This window comes from Chlamydotis macqueenii, chromosome 1 (genome assembly GCF_036417535.1).
Source record: "Chlamydotis macqueenii isolate bChlMac1 chromosome 1, bChlMac1.mat, whole genome shotgun sequence".
Lineage (NCBI taxonomy): Eukaryota > Metazoa > Chordata > Aves > Otidiformes > Otididae > Chlamydotis > Chlamydotis macqueenii.
Window position 1 is genome coordinate 85,994,261 of NC_141556.1, and position 16,240 is coordinate 86,010,500.

Genomic DNA, 16,240 nt, shown 5'->3' on the forward strand with positions numbered 1-16,240 from the left:
CTAAAGACTTGGATAGTCTTGGATAAAGTTCTCATGCCAACCTGGAATGATCCAAATTCTCTTAATATTAAGTCTTAAAGTTCAACTCTCTTTCTGTACAACATGTTTCTTAACTTTCAGGTAGGACAAAAAAACTAAGCCAATGCAAGCACTATCAACAGGTAGATCTTGATCTTCTGTGTGAGCAAATGTAGTTAATTTGCAAAATATATACAGGGGGAGCACTTCTATTTTATTGACAAATTGATAGGCAGGAATGGAGAGATCTATTTTTTAATATAATGTGTTACAAAGAAATGTATTTCTCTTTGCAGCCCTTAGTCTAAGGAACTGGTCTGTTTTAACAGCAGTGTGAAACACTGTTGGCTTAAAATATTTAAGAGAAGCTCATTGGACATGTTTGTCTGTAAACAACTTTATATTTAGCTTAAACTTGTTTCTATGTAATTTTTTAGTGATCAAGCAGGATTTTTTCCACATACAACTTTTTAAGTAAGCTAAATTAATCTTTGAATGAGAGTTGGCAAAAGCCTGCACAACATATAACAAAGGAAAATTCCATTAACTTTAAAAATTAATAGAATGAAAATATTATCTGTTTATCCTCAGTATTCTGTGGGTTAATTATTTGCCACATAAAATAATACTTCCCCTTACCAATTCTAAATGTGCTTTTTTTCACGCCTTTTTTTTCCCTTCACCTTTGAGTATTAGACTCTATTTATCCAGGTCTCATTAAGCTACAGAGCATAAGGAGCAAGGCCAGTCCTTAGACAACTATACATTTTTGCCTTTATTAGGACCAGGAACATAGGCCGAAGTGATTAGGATCATAGAGATTATATACTTTGCTTTAGGTCCAAGAGTTGCTATTACTTTTAATATTCGATGTAGATGTATGATTTTGCTGAATCAGAGTTAAACTACCTTCATTTTTACCATTTACTGTTCCAACCTGATATCTAAGTTCTGACAATACTGGTCTTTGCTCAGTTGCTCTTCACCAGCTACCACTGAGATCTGTCAGTCCCTTTTTATAGATTATTTTAATAGATTATTCGATAGCTTTTTATAGATGAGATTTTCCCCCTCTAAGCAAGAGAAAATGTAAGTGGTAAAATGGCAACGTGTGTGACAAAGAGGTACAAAATGATCTTTCCCCTTTCATCAAGGAGTCAATGTCTTCAAGTGAGTTGCTGTAGGAATAACCCTAGGTGATATTTAAAAGATTTTGTAAACAGTTGAAGATTAAAACCACTTAAACTCATTTTCTTCATTGGTGGATTGTGTATTATCTGTTGTTTGGTATGACTTTATTTCTTTTTCTCTACTTTAGGATATGTTCTGGATTCCTTGGAGCATTTTTTGTTTATCTCAATCGCCAAGTGGTCCTATGCATCCGGCGTCATACAGCTCTCAGCCAGTTTCTCACCAAACAGTGAGTGCCTTTGAAGATACTCTCCTTAGGGACCAGATTTTTACACCCTACTGGTATTGGGTAGTAGCAAATGCTTTCTGGAAACTAACAGGACTATTTCAAATGTAAGAAACAGAAATTATATGAGAGTAAGATACCTGCAAATATAAAGAGGATTTGTTTTGCACTGGATTTTCCTCTTGATCAGCCCCAATAGCTTCACAAATAGCTTCTTGATTTAGAAGGGAGACTCTGTAATATTCATTAAGAGGATAAGGGAAACTATTGATTGGACAGAAAATGTTTCCAATTAGAAAATCTATTATCATTCTTCTTAAGATCATGCTGGTTCTTTTTATTTTTTTAGAATCTATAAAAAGAAATTCAACATCATTTATATTTTAAGAAAACTAAATACAACGGAAATCTAACTATGTCTTTAAAATCTAATTTTTTAAAAAAAAATCAAAATTTAGGCAAAAGTGTAAAGTATGTGCTGCAGTATTGTGATTACTGCATACTTATGAACCAAAAGCTGAAACTGATAGTAACTAAATGGAGTGAATTGCAACATGGAAAAGCAATGCAAAACAAAATAAAAATCCCAGCAATAAAGGTCTTACAGAGCACTTGAAGATACTTTATTTCCCTCTCTAATAAAGTTGTAACCTCTGAAGTTATAACCTGAAGAAGAAAAGGTGGCTAACTGTAAACATCTTCAGTCTCTTTATAGAAGAAATCTGATGCTATGAGAATTTTTTGAGAGGTATGGGGGACTTACCTTTCTTAGTAAGTTGCAGATCTGAGCAGAAGAAAACCACTAGTTAAAATAAGATCAAACTAACTTAAATTATAATGTGGAAGAAAAAATTATCTTTCTTCGTTATATAGCATTACCCACAAGCACCAGCAAAGCCGTCAAACAAAGTTAACAGAGAAGTGGAACAAAGCCTGAAAAGTGGGAATTTACTCTGAACTTTTGACTAATTTCTCAGAATTTTGTAGGTCCATAGACTGAAAGAAATTAAAGGGTATATTTTGTCTTCCTGAATACCACAGCATCTCAGCCAGAACTTCCTGTAGGGAACACAGTAATTTATCTGGAAAGATCTGACAGGATCAGTCCAGCACATGGAGGCAGCTTAGACTCACATTGTTTAAGTGCCCATGAAGTGTCATAGTGTACCCAGAAACCCACCCTGGGAATGGACACAGCATTAGGAAAACATAGATGGCTTCAGCCTGCTGTCCAGCTATGCCCCATTGGCCCAACACAGCTAGACCCACTGGCCAGCAAGGACACCTTCCCAAAAATTGTGACAGTCAGCAATTGGAAAGCAAATGGAAAGAAGTAGTTTTTCTCATAAGAATTAATGCAATGGGGGATGCATACAGAAACATAAAAAAAAAAAACCAACCCTACATTTAAATACACTAGGACAGGATACATTGCATGGGAGATGAAGAAGCCAGACTGGCATAATCAGGAAAAATGGAGGAGGTGCTGGATTTGTACAATAGGTAAACACATCATTGTAAATACACATCCACCCTGCATATTCAAGTCTGTGTGTTTTGTACATCACTTACTCCCTCTGTCCCTCCTGTTACATTAATTCTGATGGGAAAAATGGCTTTGCTGGCAGTTGAACTCTCTATAAATGATGACGATCAGTGGAGCAGAGCATTAAATTGCCAGTAACAGAACTCCAAAGCAATGGATACAGACGTGGCAGAGAGCTTTCACAGAAATGGCATTCATAGTCCTGAAGGATAGTGCTACAAGAAAAGAATGTGAGATTATATTTTAATAAACTTTTATTTCTTTTTAGCCGCTTCCTATACCCTGGGGTTATAACCTTCCTTATAGCAACTGTGACCTTTCCTCCTGGATTTGGGCAGTTCATGGCAGGAGAGGTAAGAGCGGGATGTGCATTTGCAATTCGGGGCTATTCTGCAGGATAGTCTCCCTTTATCCCATGCCCAATAACCTTATGTCATGGCAAGGGGAAGAAAGATATGGGAGGAGTTTGAACTCAGGAGAGACTATATTCTAAGGCTCACAGTCTCTGCTATCTATCTCTTTCATAAAAAACTTGGAAAAGTCCACTCTCCTAAGCAAGTAATAAGGAAGATGTCCCCCTGTGTGTAAAAGTAGTTATCCTTTCACCAGTTCAGGTAAGGTTCCATCTCTTCCTGAAGATTAAAAACGTGAGTTAAGTCTCATAATCATGAATTACTGAAGTCAAAATCTCCTCCACTTTCTTAGAACAGAGGTAGAGTATTTACTCTGTCTAATCTCATGGCTTGTGCCTGTTTTTTCGCTGTTTAGTTGATGCCACGGGAAGCCATCAGCTCTCTCTTTGATAACCATACCTGGGCAAGATACACAGGGGACCCTCAGATCCTAGGGAAATCTGCTGCCTGGATCCATCCCAAAGTCAGTGTCTTCATCATCATCCTGCTTTTCTTCCTCATGAAGGTAGGAAACTCAGCTCACCATAACCCTTCTCCACTCGGAGTGAATGTTCTTGATCCTGTGTAAAATAGTTTGTGAACTGCCAGTGAGGCGTTGCTGAGTATTGAATGAGGCACTACAACTGAAATGGGGTCTTACATATTTTGATGTGATTTTTGCCCACCTTGAATGCAAGTTTACCAAAATTATTAGGAAATAGTTTCCTGGCCTTAATGGAGTGACCTCCTTCACTGCTCCCTAGGTCATCTTCCCCATGCATCCTGCTGAATGACCTGCTGTACCCACTGTGAAGTAGTTGGTAGGGTGGACTACATCAGGAAAGATTTCTCAAGTTCCAGAAAAACAAGTAATTGATTAAAAAGCTCAGATTATTCATATTTGGTCTAAATAAAGTCAGATATCCCTGACTACAGATAGGAGACAAATAGGAATGTGCAAGCACAACCTATAGTTGCATGGCGCTCGAGGATTTGTTAACAGTATCATAACTTGATGGAGAAATGCAGCTGAAAACAGTTTTGCTGACTTCTTGGAAAGCAACAGCAGATTAAATGTTTTGAACTGACATGGTCTGTGGAAATTGCAACTGTTTAGCCTCTGGATAACTGCTGCATAACTGATACATGACAGAGCAAGAGAAGAGATTTGAAAGAAGGAAACGCTATATTCCAGTGTTCAAAATATAAGTAGCAAGAAAGAGGTTCTCCTAAGAGGGGAAGAAAAAAAGATAAAAGGGTAAAAATATCATAAAAATGGTGATTTTGTTGTTGTTGTTGCAATGGAGCAAAAGAGCTGAGGCCACCTTGCAATATCAGTTGAACATTTCAGATCAGGAATGGACATTAATGATTGATTGACACAGCTGATTCCACCTAAAGTAAAACACCTTATCAAATTTCTGACAGGCAGTTAAGGGTTCTGCTTCTGTGATAATTCTGTACCAAGCAGATAAGGTCTTATTTACTTGAAGAGAAGAGGGATGGACTACATGGTGTCTCTATCCTGAGCCCATCTGTTCTCCTTTGGAAAAGCTGTATCCTCAGCCACTAGATTAATTGGTCTTGTGTCCCGTTAACTAAAGGCTTTCTCAAGTTGCTAGCTAACTGCTCCAAGTAGTTTATTTTCTTCCAGATTTATTAATATAAAAGAGAAACTGTTGTTTTGATTCTGGGCAAAGACTTGGCCTGATTCTCCACTGCACTATAGTCCAGTTCTCAGCTGTATTTGGCCTGGGTTTGGTACTGCAAATAAAAGTTTGGTACTTAGTTTAGGAGTACTGCACTTGTACAGCTTTGCTGGCCTCTATAGCCAGCCAGGAACTTCTCATGTGGAATGTTCAAATGGCTTATGGAAGGAAGAGCAACAGCGGGTACCAAACTGGCGGTCCAACCCATCCTTACAACATGTTCCTCTACCATGGGCTAAGAGACGCTGTTTTTCTGACTCTTTGTTACCTTTGTAGAGGACTTTCCTAAATGGCAGGCTATATCCTGGCTTCATTTTCTCTTTTATGCCAACTATCCTATAAGAGATACAGCAGAAAAGCTATCTTGGGTGGATTTCCCCTCCCTAAATTGACTGTCTAGAGATAAATATCTCATCTGTCTACAGCTACAACAATGTCTGCAGAGACATCACCTCCTCAAAGGTGGACCTTGAACAGAAAGGATTTGTCCACTCTGAGGAGAATATGGTCCTGAAATACCTGGAAGTATTGCTCTTGATGTGCTGGACCATGGTTGTCTCTCTCCTATGGATGATACTGCTGCAGCAAGGGATGTCTTGCCAGTACATTTCTTTGTACAAGCTTTTGAAACAGAAGCGTTCTCTGTTTTTCCCTCAACTGTGGAAACCTCTTGTCATAGTGCCTGAGAAAGTCTGAGCACACTGACCTTTCAGGTGTTTGTAAGATTTGGCTGTTGTCTCCAGAATAAGTCTATATGTGCTGGGCTAAGTCAGCATTTAATTTGGTCTTAGCAGAATACTAGGAGGAATTTCATTACTTTTCTCAACATTGTCATAGGACAAGAGGCAACAGACACAAGCTATAATAAAGGAAACTTATGACAGTTGGACTTCAGGAAAAAATTCTCCCCTAAGCGTGGGTCAGCAGTGGCACTAAAGTCCAAAAAACGTGGGAAATCTCAACCCTTCAAAATGTTCAGATGTCATCTGAGGAAGGCCCTGAGCAACCTAATCTAACTTAGGAATTAGCCCTTCTTCGGAGCAGGGAGCTGGAGGAGAGACCTCCAGAGTTCCCTTCACACTGAAATCTTTCTGAGTCTGTGAAACCACCTTGTTCTATGAAAAGCTAGGCTGTTCAGAGCAGTAGGAAATCTCAATTTCTGAGGTCCAAGGCAAAGGAGTTCTCATGTTCATCCATCCCCTTGGTGATTCAGCTTCCCCGCCACCATAGCAGTCATAGCAAGTGCTCTGCGTCAGTGTCACTGTGTTGCCAGAGTTCCTCCTACTCCCCTTCACACCCCACAGCTCCTTTACCCTTCACTTGTTAAACTGCCAGATCCCTCGGAACGTGTCCCCTCATGGATTCACAGGCTGGGTAGTAGAGTGGGGCAGCAGGAAATACTACTGCTGCTCAGTAACAACTGCACCCTCTACCTCTTTTCTAGTTCTGGATGTCTGTCATTGCTACCACGATGCCAATCCCCTGTGGAGGCTTCATGCCTGTTTTTGTTCTGGGTGAGTTTCAGTTTTGTGTTGCAGTATATAGGCCTGACAGATGGAGAGGGTAAGAGAGACATTGCATATATACCCAGTAGGTTTCTTCTAGCAGATGAGGAGTCTAGTTATCACCTGATATCTATGACAAGGTCAGTAAATAGTCCATGTACTAGCCTCTTAGTCTCTGCTTTTGCCATTTTACCACCCTCCAAATCCAAATGCTGAGGAGGAAATCCCTGTACTTTTACATACAGAAAGCCACGCTGTGGGGAGGCGTGCTGACACATGGCCTGCTAATTTCTTTACTCCTTCACCTACAGAGAAACTCTTATCCCACAATTAGTAATAGCTGCTCCTTTCACCCCTGAAAGCCAACTAGAAGAGATAACCTCAAAACTAGTGCCTGCGATGTGATCTACCACTTATTCATTTCTTCTGACTGAAATATGGTAACACACAGGAGTTTATTGGTTTTTAACTAGTGTTAATTCCAAGGTCAAAAAATAAAAAGAATATGATGCTAGTGTTAAGAAAGACAGGCCATTTTAGGCTGAAGTATACAAGCTCATGAAGTATCCACAGCTCTTAAACGAAATGAAGTGCACTAAGGACCTCTGGGTTCTGGCAGGCAGCAACTGAATATGAGTCAGTAGCATGCCCTTGCCGTGATGAAAGCTAACCTCAAACAAGGCTGCATTAGGAAAAGCCTAGCCAGCAACACAACAAATTTTGTTATTTCCCTGCATTCAGCATTTTGGACACAATTCTGGAATACTGTGCCATTCTCTGTCCACTAATGCAAGAGATTTTGACAAAGTGCAACAAGTCCAGTGGAGGCCCCTGAGATTGTTCAAGAGCTGGAGCACAGAACAAACAAGGAGAACCTGAGGAAGTTGGGCTTGTTGAGCCTACAGAAGAGAATGCCAAGAGAGGGTCTAACTGTGGCCTTCACCACCTAATGGAGCGGGGGTAGAGAGCATAGAAAGACTCCTCTTAAGAGGCACACACTAAATAGGAGCTAAAGGCAAAAGTTGCAACAGGGGAAATTCAGATTAGACATAAGAAAAAAAAAATTGTTTCCTTAGTTAAGGAGCTCAAAAAAAGATGGAGAATCTCAATCCTTGCAGACTTTTTAAGCTTGTCTGGACAAGACTCTAGGTAACTTGATCTCACTTTGAAATTAGCCCTGTTGTGAGCAGGGGTTGTGAGCAGAACAAGATCTCAAAAAATCCTGTCCCACCTAAACTCTTCTGTAAGCTGTGATTCTAGTGTTTGGACCTTTATAGAATGAGTGTGAGAAGGGCCTCAACTATGACCTGGGCTTACATTGTAGATATTCTGAAAATATTTCCTCCTACATGAGAATCACAAATACCACTGTGCCAGGTGTGCCAAAGTGGAAGAACGAGCAGTCAATTGTGCTTATATATCTTAGTACCTCTTTGTCCTCTTGGAGTCTAACTTCTATATCTTGTAACTGAGAACTATTCTTTAGTCTCCAGTGTAATTTTAATGTTAGTTTTTATTTTGTTTCTGTTAGAAAATACTCAAGTGATTAGCCAGCATAACTGCACAGCACAGACTGGGTGTTCCTTAGATGTTAATTCCATAATTGTTAGGGATATAACATACTAGTTATATGTGATATATAGTGATACTCCAGGGAGACCTTATAGCGGTCTTCCAGTATCTAAAGGAGGCACACAGGAAAGACAAGGAGAAACTCTTCAGCAGCGCCTGTTGTGATAGGACAAGGGGTAATGGTTTTAACATAGAGGGATGTAGATTCAGACTGGATATAAGGGAAAAATTTTTTACAATGAGGGTGGTGGAACACTGGAACAGGTTGCCCAGAGAGGTGGTAGATGCCCCATCCCTGGAAACATTCAAGGCCAGGTTGGACAGGGCTCTGAGCAACCTGATCTAGTTGGAGATGTCCCTGCTCCTTGCGGGGGGGTTGCACTAGATGACCTTTAAAGGTTCCTTCCAAAACAAACTATTCTATGATTCTATGATATTTTCTAGGTGCAGCATTTGGGCGTCTGGTTGGGGAAATCATGGCATCACTTTTTCCCAATGGGATCCTCTTTGATGGCATTGTTTATCAAATCTTACCTGGAGGGTATGCTGTCATTGGTGAGTTTCCATGTCTTTCTTTTTCTTCACATGGTCCCATCCCCATGATTTTCCTGGTTGACATGACATGCTGTTTCTATATGACAGTTGTCTTCTCTGCCTATTCCTTTTCCACCCTACCCGGGAAAGGTGCAGCAGCTCTGACAGGAGCAGTGAGCCACACTGTCTCCACTGCTGTGATCTGCTTTGAGTTGACGGGTCAGATCTCTCACATCCTGCCCATGATGGTGGCTGTCATTCTTGCCAACATGGTGGCCCAGAGTCTGCAGCCCAGCCTCTACGATAGCATCATTCAGGTGAAGAAGTTGCCCTACCTGCCAGACCTGGGCTGGAATCACATAAGGTACAGTGGTAAAACAGAGGTGGAGGTAGGGAGTAGCAAAGAAATAAAGCAGGAAAGGATGAGACCATGGGAGAATAAAAGGCCATGAAAAAAGGACAGTACTACAAAGAAAATAAAAAGGCAGAATAGACTTGGAGTGAGAAAAAAACAAGTGGTAGAGTAGAATTAGGCTTCATGCACAGAAATGGAGAAAAGTCCTCCTCTTTTTGTCACTGAAAGCACATATCTGAATAATCTGCGACATTACTGAATTTATATTAATATTATCAAATTTCTTCAGTTGAAAATTTAAACATCAGGTGTCTCATTTTCCATTTTTTTTAATTCAGTGGGGTTTGGATTTTTTTCTCTAGCTGTCCTGGTTCTGGCTAGGATAGAGTTAACATGGCCCCTATGGCTGGGGCACCCAGCTGGAATAGTTTACTAATTAGCCAACAGCTGGGTAAGTTTACCCAAATTAGCCAAGGGGCTGTTCCACACCATATGACATCACGCTCAGTATATAAGTGAGGAGGGTGCTAAGGGGAGCCTCCTGCTACTTGGGAGGAAGCTGGCTGTGGGGGTTTGCTGTGAGCTATTGTACTATATTTGCTTTCCATCTCTGCTTTGTTTTCTTCTGCTGTGTCTCTTAAATTTATTTTTGCTTCATCTCAACCAATGAGTTTTGCTACCTTTTCTTTATCAATTCTCCTCCCTGTCCCACTGGAGGGGTGGGGGTGGGGGGGAGTGAGTGAGAGACTGTGTAGCTTGGTCCTGAGCAGGCCTAAACTATGACACTAGCAAATGTTTGAAATATAATTTTATTTGGATGTTTTGCCTAAAGCAAAACTCAGTTATTTGTATACATTTCTTCTTCTCTCTAGTGTATATATAACACATATAGGTATGTGTATATATAAAATGTCTATACATTTATATGTGTGTATTTTTATGGTGAGGGGTAATGGAGTGGAATACAACTGTAATGAAAATCTGTGTTGACCCTCTTGATCCTGATCCTCTTTGGCTACTCTCACAGAAGATTACTTAGGAGTTGTATTGAGAACACTTTTTAAAGAAGCAGTAATTGATACATTTATCTGCTAGATATTTTAAATATGCTAATTCATCACCTTATTGTCCATAAATTCACAGCAAATACAATATCTTTGTTGAGGATATTATGGTCCAAGATGTGAAATTTGTCTCCTCCAACTGCAAATACCGAGACTTGCAAGCTCTACTCCAAAGCACTACTGTTAAGACACTGCCTTTGGTGGACTCACCAGGTAAGCAATGTGGAGAAACTGGTCCTTCCTGAAGACAGTCTCAGCTTAAAGAGCCAAAGAAACTAGCTTTCAGATTACACACTGTGAAGGAGATCCAATACATAAAAAAAAATCACCCTAAAAATCTTCTGCTGTGGATCATGTATGACAGAATGCTGTTTCAGCTGGTTAGACAGGTAGGCTGGAGTGTGGGCAGTGAAGTAGATATAGCAGGTAAGGGATGTGCGTGGGAAGTTTGTGGACTGAACTGTGACAGCAGAGAGGCATCTTACAATTATAGAATCATTAAGTTTAGAAAATACCTCTAAGATCATCAAGTCCAACTGTTAACTCAACACCACCATGCCTACTAAACCATGTCCTGAAGTGGCACATCTACATGTTTTTTGAACACCTCCAGGGATGGTGACTGCATCACTTCCCAGTGCAGCCTGTTCCAGTGCCTGATCGCTCTTTCAGTAAATAAATCTTTCCTACTATCCAATCTAAACCTCCCCTGGTGCAACTTGAGGCCATTTCTTCTCCTTTCACTAGTTACCTGGAAGAAGAGACCAACACCACCTCCCCACAACCTCCTTTCAGAGAGTTGTAGAGAGCAATGAGGTCTCCCCTCAGCCTCCTTTTCTCCAGACTAAACAATCCTAGTTCCCTTGGCCACCCCTCATAAGACTTGTTCTCAATCCCCCTCAACGGCTGTTTCACCCTTCTCTGGACATGCTCCGGCAACTCAATATCTTTCTTGTACCGAGGGGCCCAAAACTGAACATGATATTTGAGGTGTGGCCTCACCAGTGCAGAGTACAGGGATGTGATCACTCCGCTACTCCTGATCTTAGAATCATAGAATAGAATCATAGAATGGTTAGGGTTGGAAGGGACCTTTAAGGTCATCCTCCCTGCAAGAAGCAGGGACATCTCCAACTTGATCAGGTTGCTCAGAGCCTCATCCAACCTGGCCTTGAATGTTTCCAGGGATGGGCCATCTACCACCTCTCTGGAAAACCTGTTCCAGTGTTCTACTACCCTCCTTGTAAAAAACTTTTTCCTAATATCTAATCTGAATCTACCTCTCTCTGTTTTGAAACCATTACTCCTTGTCCTGCCACAACAGGCCCTCCTCTGGACCCTCTCCAACTGGTCCATGTCCTTCTTATGTTGGAGGTTCCAGAACTGGATGCAGTACTCCAGGTGGGGTCTTACCAGAGCAGAATTGAGGGGCAGAATCACCTCCCTCTACCTGCTGGCCACACTCCTCTCGATGCAGCCCAGGATGTCGCTGGCCTTCTGGGCTGCAAGTGCGTGTTGCTGGCTCGTGTTGATCTTCTCGTCCACCAGCACTCCCAAGTCCTTCTCCTCAGGGCTGCTCTCAATCCATTCCCCGCCCAGCCTGTATTTGTGCCTGGGATTGCCGTGACCCAGGTGCAGGACCTTGCACTTGGCCTGGTTGAACTTCATGAGGTTTGCGTAGGCCCACCTCTCCAGCCTGTCAAGGTCCCTCTGGATAGCATCCCTCCCTTCCAGCATGTCAACAGCACCACACAGCTTGGTGTCGTTGGCAAACTTGCTGAGGGTGCACTCTATCCATGTCTCCGACAAAGATGTTGAACAGGGCTGGGCCCAACATGGACCTCTGAGGGACGCCACTCATCACTGGTCTCCATTTGGACATTGAGCCGTTGACCACCACTCTCTGAGTGTGGCCATCCAGCCAATTCCTTATCCACAGAGTGCTCTATCCGTCAAACCCATGCCTCTCCAGTTTAGAGAGAAGGACGTTGTGTGGGACAGTGTCAAATCCTTGCACAAGTCCAGGTAGATGATGTCAGTTGCTCATCCCTTGTCCACTGATGCTGTAACCCAGTCATAGAAGGTCACCAATTTGGTCAGGCACCATCTGCCCTTAGTGAAGCCATGTTGGCTGTCACCAACCACCTCCTTGCTCTCCGTATCCCTCAGCATGGTTTCCAGGAAAATCTGCTCCATGACCCTGCCAGGCACAGAGGTGAGGCTGACCAGCCTGTAGTTGCCCGAGTCTTTCTTGTTCCCATTTTTAAAAAAAAGGGGGTTCTGTTACCCCTCTTCCAGTCGCCTCACCAGACCGCCATGACTTCTCAAATACGATGGCCAGTGGCTTGGCAACTTCATCCACCAGTTCCCTCACAACCCGCAGATGGATCTCATCAGGTCCCATGGACTTGTGCACCTTCAGGTTCCTCAGATGTTCCCGAACCTGCTCTTCTGCTACAGTGGGCAGTTCTTCATTCTCTCAGTCCCTGCTTTTGCCTTCTGCAACTTGAGTGGTGTGACAAGAGCTCTTATCGATGAAGACTGAGGCAAAAAAGTCATTAAGCACCTCAGCCTTCTCCATGTCCTGGGTAACCAGGTCACCTCTTTCCTTCCAGAGAGAGCCTACATTCTCCTTGGTCTTCCTTTTATCCCTGACATACCAGGTTCAATTCTGTCAGGGCTTTAGCCTGCCTTACCTGATCCCTGGCCACTTGCACAACCTCTCTGTAATCCTCTCAGGTTACCTGTCTTCACTTCCACCCTCTGTAGGCTTTCTTCTTTATTTTCAGTTGGTCCAGATGGTCCTTGCTCATCCACACAGGCCTCCTGGCATTTTTGCCCAACTTGCTCTTCATTGGGATGCATCACTCCTGAGCTTGGAGGAGGTGCTCCTTGAATATTGAACAACTTTCCTGAGCCCCTCTTCCCTCCAGGGCCGCCTCCCATGGCACTTTGCCCATCAGGTCCCTGAAGAGGCCAAAGTCTGCCCTCCTGAAGTCCAGAACAAAGAGCTTGCTGTGTAGCTTCCTCGCTGCCCCGTGGATCTTGAACTCCACTGTCTTATGGTCACTGCAGCCAAGGCTGCCCTTCAGTTTCACATCCCCCACCAGCCCCTCCCTGTTGGTGAGAATGAGGTCCAGCATGGCACCCCTCCTCATTGGCTCATCTGTCACCTGCAGGAGGAAGTTGTCGTCCATGCATTCCAGGAACCTGTGGCCATCCTGTATGGCCTGTGCCCTGCTGTGTTGTCTCTCCAACAAATGTCGCACAAGTAAACAGATCTTGCAGAAGTAAAAAGCCTGCTTTTGATGTGGTGCTGAGGAATGGCACAACTTGGCAATGGTGAGCTTCTCAGAGCCCCACAGTGTATTAGCACCAACTAGTAGGGCTGCTCAATGACTCTTGTATGGCTCTAAATATTATGAATCTGAGTGCTTTGAAGAGGTTGGAGAGAAGAAGGGGCAGTGTGTGGCAGGGGACATTCAAAACCTTGAAGTGGCTTAATGGTTTCTCTGCTCTGTGTTATGCAGACACTATGATTCTTCTGGGGTCTGTAGAGCGATCTGAACTGCAGGCTCTTCTCCAGAGACATATAAGCCCAGAACGGCGACGGCTCCTCAACCGAGAAATGCAGCAGAAGCTGTCTGAGGCACCCTATGATGGGCACAGCAAGGGACCGTGGGCAACCCTGCCAAAGCTGAAGCGTGAATCTTTTGCTTATGTTGATGAGGATGAGGATACAGATGAGAAGGGAGAGGTGAGGGAGAGAAGTGGAGAGACTGTAACACAGAGACTACTTAAGAAGCAGTAAGGTATTTGGAGACACTGAGAAAGAAATGACACAGGGTGGACATTATTTTCTCTCCTTTCTGTAACAGCTGCCTCGGCCCCCAAGTCCCACTCCCAGTCACCCAGAGGAGCCCAATGGCCCAACAAGTCCTCTTAAACAAATGCCTGAAACTTTGGAGCCACAGCAAGTCCCAGGTATGGTAACTTCTGGCACGCCTCCACCACATCCTAGCCAGCTTGCAGAAGCTTTTATGCTAACTGTGTATACATGCCTGCGTGAGGTGCTGATTTCCCAGAGACTCAGAGAAGGAACTTTCACCGCTGTTCCTGTATTAAAGATACATTGTTAATGCACCTCGACATTAGTGTAATGTGCTTGGAAATATGTTCTGTTTGTGATCCCTGAGACAGCATGGCAAAAGTGGACCCACTCAGGCTGCTCTCTCTCTGTCAGTACTCCCCAATCCATCCTTTGCTATAACATCTCAGACATTTTCTGGAAAGTTTGCATGGAAGAGTCCCATCTCTGGCCTCCTTCACTCCACAAATGAATTCCCTGGGAAAAATAGCCTGAGAGCTAAACATCTGTACTTGTTCTTTCAGTAGCTTAGACTGTTGCTCAGCCATCTCCAAAACTGAACAGCTCCTTCCTTATCTCTTTATTTCAGCTAGATTAATATGATCGACAAATTCTGATGTACTGTATTCTTTGTGTGCCACTCCAGCCTAGATAAGCTTTCCTTCCAAGACTGTGCTCATAGCTAATTTCTGATTTGTAGATCATGTAATATAATATATCATGTAAAATAATTCTGCAGTCTTTTTCATTCCCTCCATTACACTGCTGGCACAACCCCTGGACTCCTCACCCCTTTTTACCTGTTACATCCAGGCTGTTGATATGTTTTGTCTTTGAAGTAATTTCCAGATTCTAACCTCCCCTTTCCATACTCATCCTCCATACTACATTCTCTTTGTTGACTGCAGAAGCCTCTAGTCACAGCAGTTCATCCCTTGTATCAGATTGTTTGCTGTGTTAGTAGTCTTGCTTCTGTGTTTGTTTTTTTTTTCTTCAGGGACACGGATGAATATGAATAGTAGCAAGGGCTACTTTGTAATGGTTTGTTTCCTATCCTTGAGGAAAAGATTGTATGGGAATATTTATCTGGGCATGTCCCAGACACCACCTTACAAACTGAATGCTAGATTGTGACTCTGTTGTATACCATCTACTATGTCCCTCATATTATTTTCCAGTCTGCCTTGAGCAAGGAGATGGGCATGGGGCTTTGTATTTTTGTCTCTCACTTGGTCTTTTCTCTTATACATGTGTTTGTTTTCATCCTTCAGGCAATTTCAGGCATTTGAGACAACTGATCCAGCAGCTCTTGTGCCATTACAAACACCCACTTGAAACGGAGAGTGCCATCCAGGTTAGGAATGCAGAGAGCCTAGTAGTGCCCTGAAGAAGGAAGGGAATGCAGTGGAAATAGAACCTACTACTCAGAGCCATTCAGCATTTGGCCAAAGCATGGACACGCCTATGGTCCTGAACTCTGACAGCATCAGTGGGGAACTGTCTTTAAGGAGAAAGGGTGTCATTACCCTAAAGGAGTGTACATCTTCCTAAAGAGCCATCTGTGCTCGGGTGTCAAGGCTACCATCATGACTGAGTGTGGGCATCTTTTTCTCAGTGAATAACTTAATGTTTTTTGGCTAACCTGGAATAAAGTGCAGTTGTATTCCATTTGGCAAACAGTTTTGGCCAGATAAAAATGAAAAAAAAATGCTTTTGCCTTGATACCATATTAGATGGCCTTGGGTATCTGACATACCTGCGCAGAGTTAGTGGATATCGTACAGAAACTATGGGAGACCTATCCACTCTAGGGTAGGGGTTGGACCCCATATGGGATATCTGAGAGCATCTAAAGCAGTACTAGATGAGCATGTTTAGGCACCTGAATTGCTCCACCAGCATTCCACACTCAATCTTGATTGGCAAGGGAAGCACAGCAAGTACAGAGTACACCTTAAAAAATATGAGTATGAAGAAAATGCAAACAATCAGTAATATACTATTTGGAACAAAAAGAGGACCACGTGGGGTGAGGAGGCTGTGCAATTTTTTCTTTCTGTACTCTGTGAAACTGTGGGTTCTTTGTCTGTCTTGAACAGTGTTTTCTCCTACAGGAGCCAGTGGAAGTCACTGAGACGATGAGGCCAGAAGAGGTAAGACTGCGTACAGGAAGGGAGTGAGGTTAACTGAGTGCTTCTTTTGCCCATTTCCTATCACTTGCAATACTTCCTGAACTCTGACAACTTCAGTGATTGCCACA

At 42.8% G+C, this 16,240-nt stretch overlaps 1 protein-coding gene across 2 annotated transcripts in view; it reads left to right on the forward strand.

Moving 5' to 3' along the window:
* The window catches only part of CLCN1 (chloride voltage-gated channel 1), a 41,316-nt gene that overhangs the window by 20,778 nt on the left and 4,298 nt on the right, over positions 1-16,240 (forward strand). Inside the window, exons 10-20 of one of the 2 annotated variants that reach the window (XM_086766684.1) lie at positions 1,337-1,438; positions 3,250-3,334; positions 3,750-3,899; positions 6,527-6,596; positions 8,604-8,714; positions 8,802-9,057; positions 10,192-10,325; positions 13,643-13,869; positions 13,991-14,096; positions 15,252-15,334; positions 16,095-16,133. In XM_086766684.1, coding sequence (XP_086622810.1) covers positions 1,337-1,438; positions 3,250-3,334; positions 3,750-3,899; positions 6,527-6,596; positions 8,604-8,714; positions 8,802-9,057; positions 10,192-10,325; positions 13,643-13,869; positions 13,991-14,096; positions 15,252-15,334; positions 16,095-16,133 — 1,363 coding nt within the window. The remainder of the gene's footprint in view (positions 1-1,336; positions 1,439-3,249; positions 3,335-3,749; positions 3,900-6,526; positions 6,597-8,603; positions 8,715-8,801; positions 9,058-10,191; positions 10,326-13,642; positions 13,870-13,990; positions 14,097-15,251; positions 15,335-16,094; positions 16,134-16,240) is intronic. The other variant, XM_086766762.1, reaches the window with a different exon arrangement.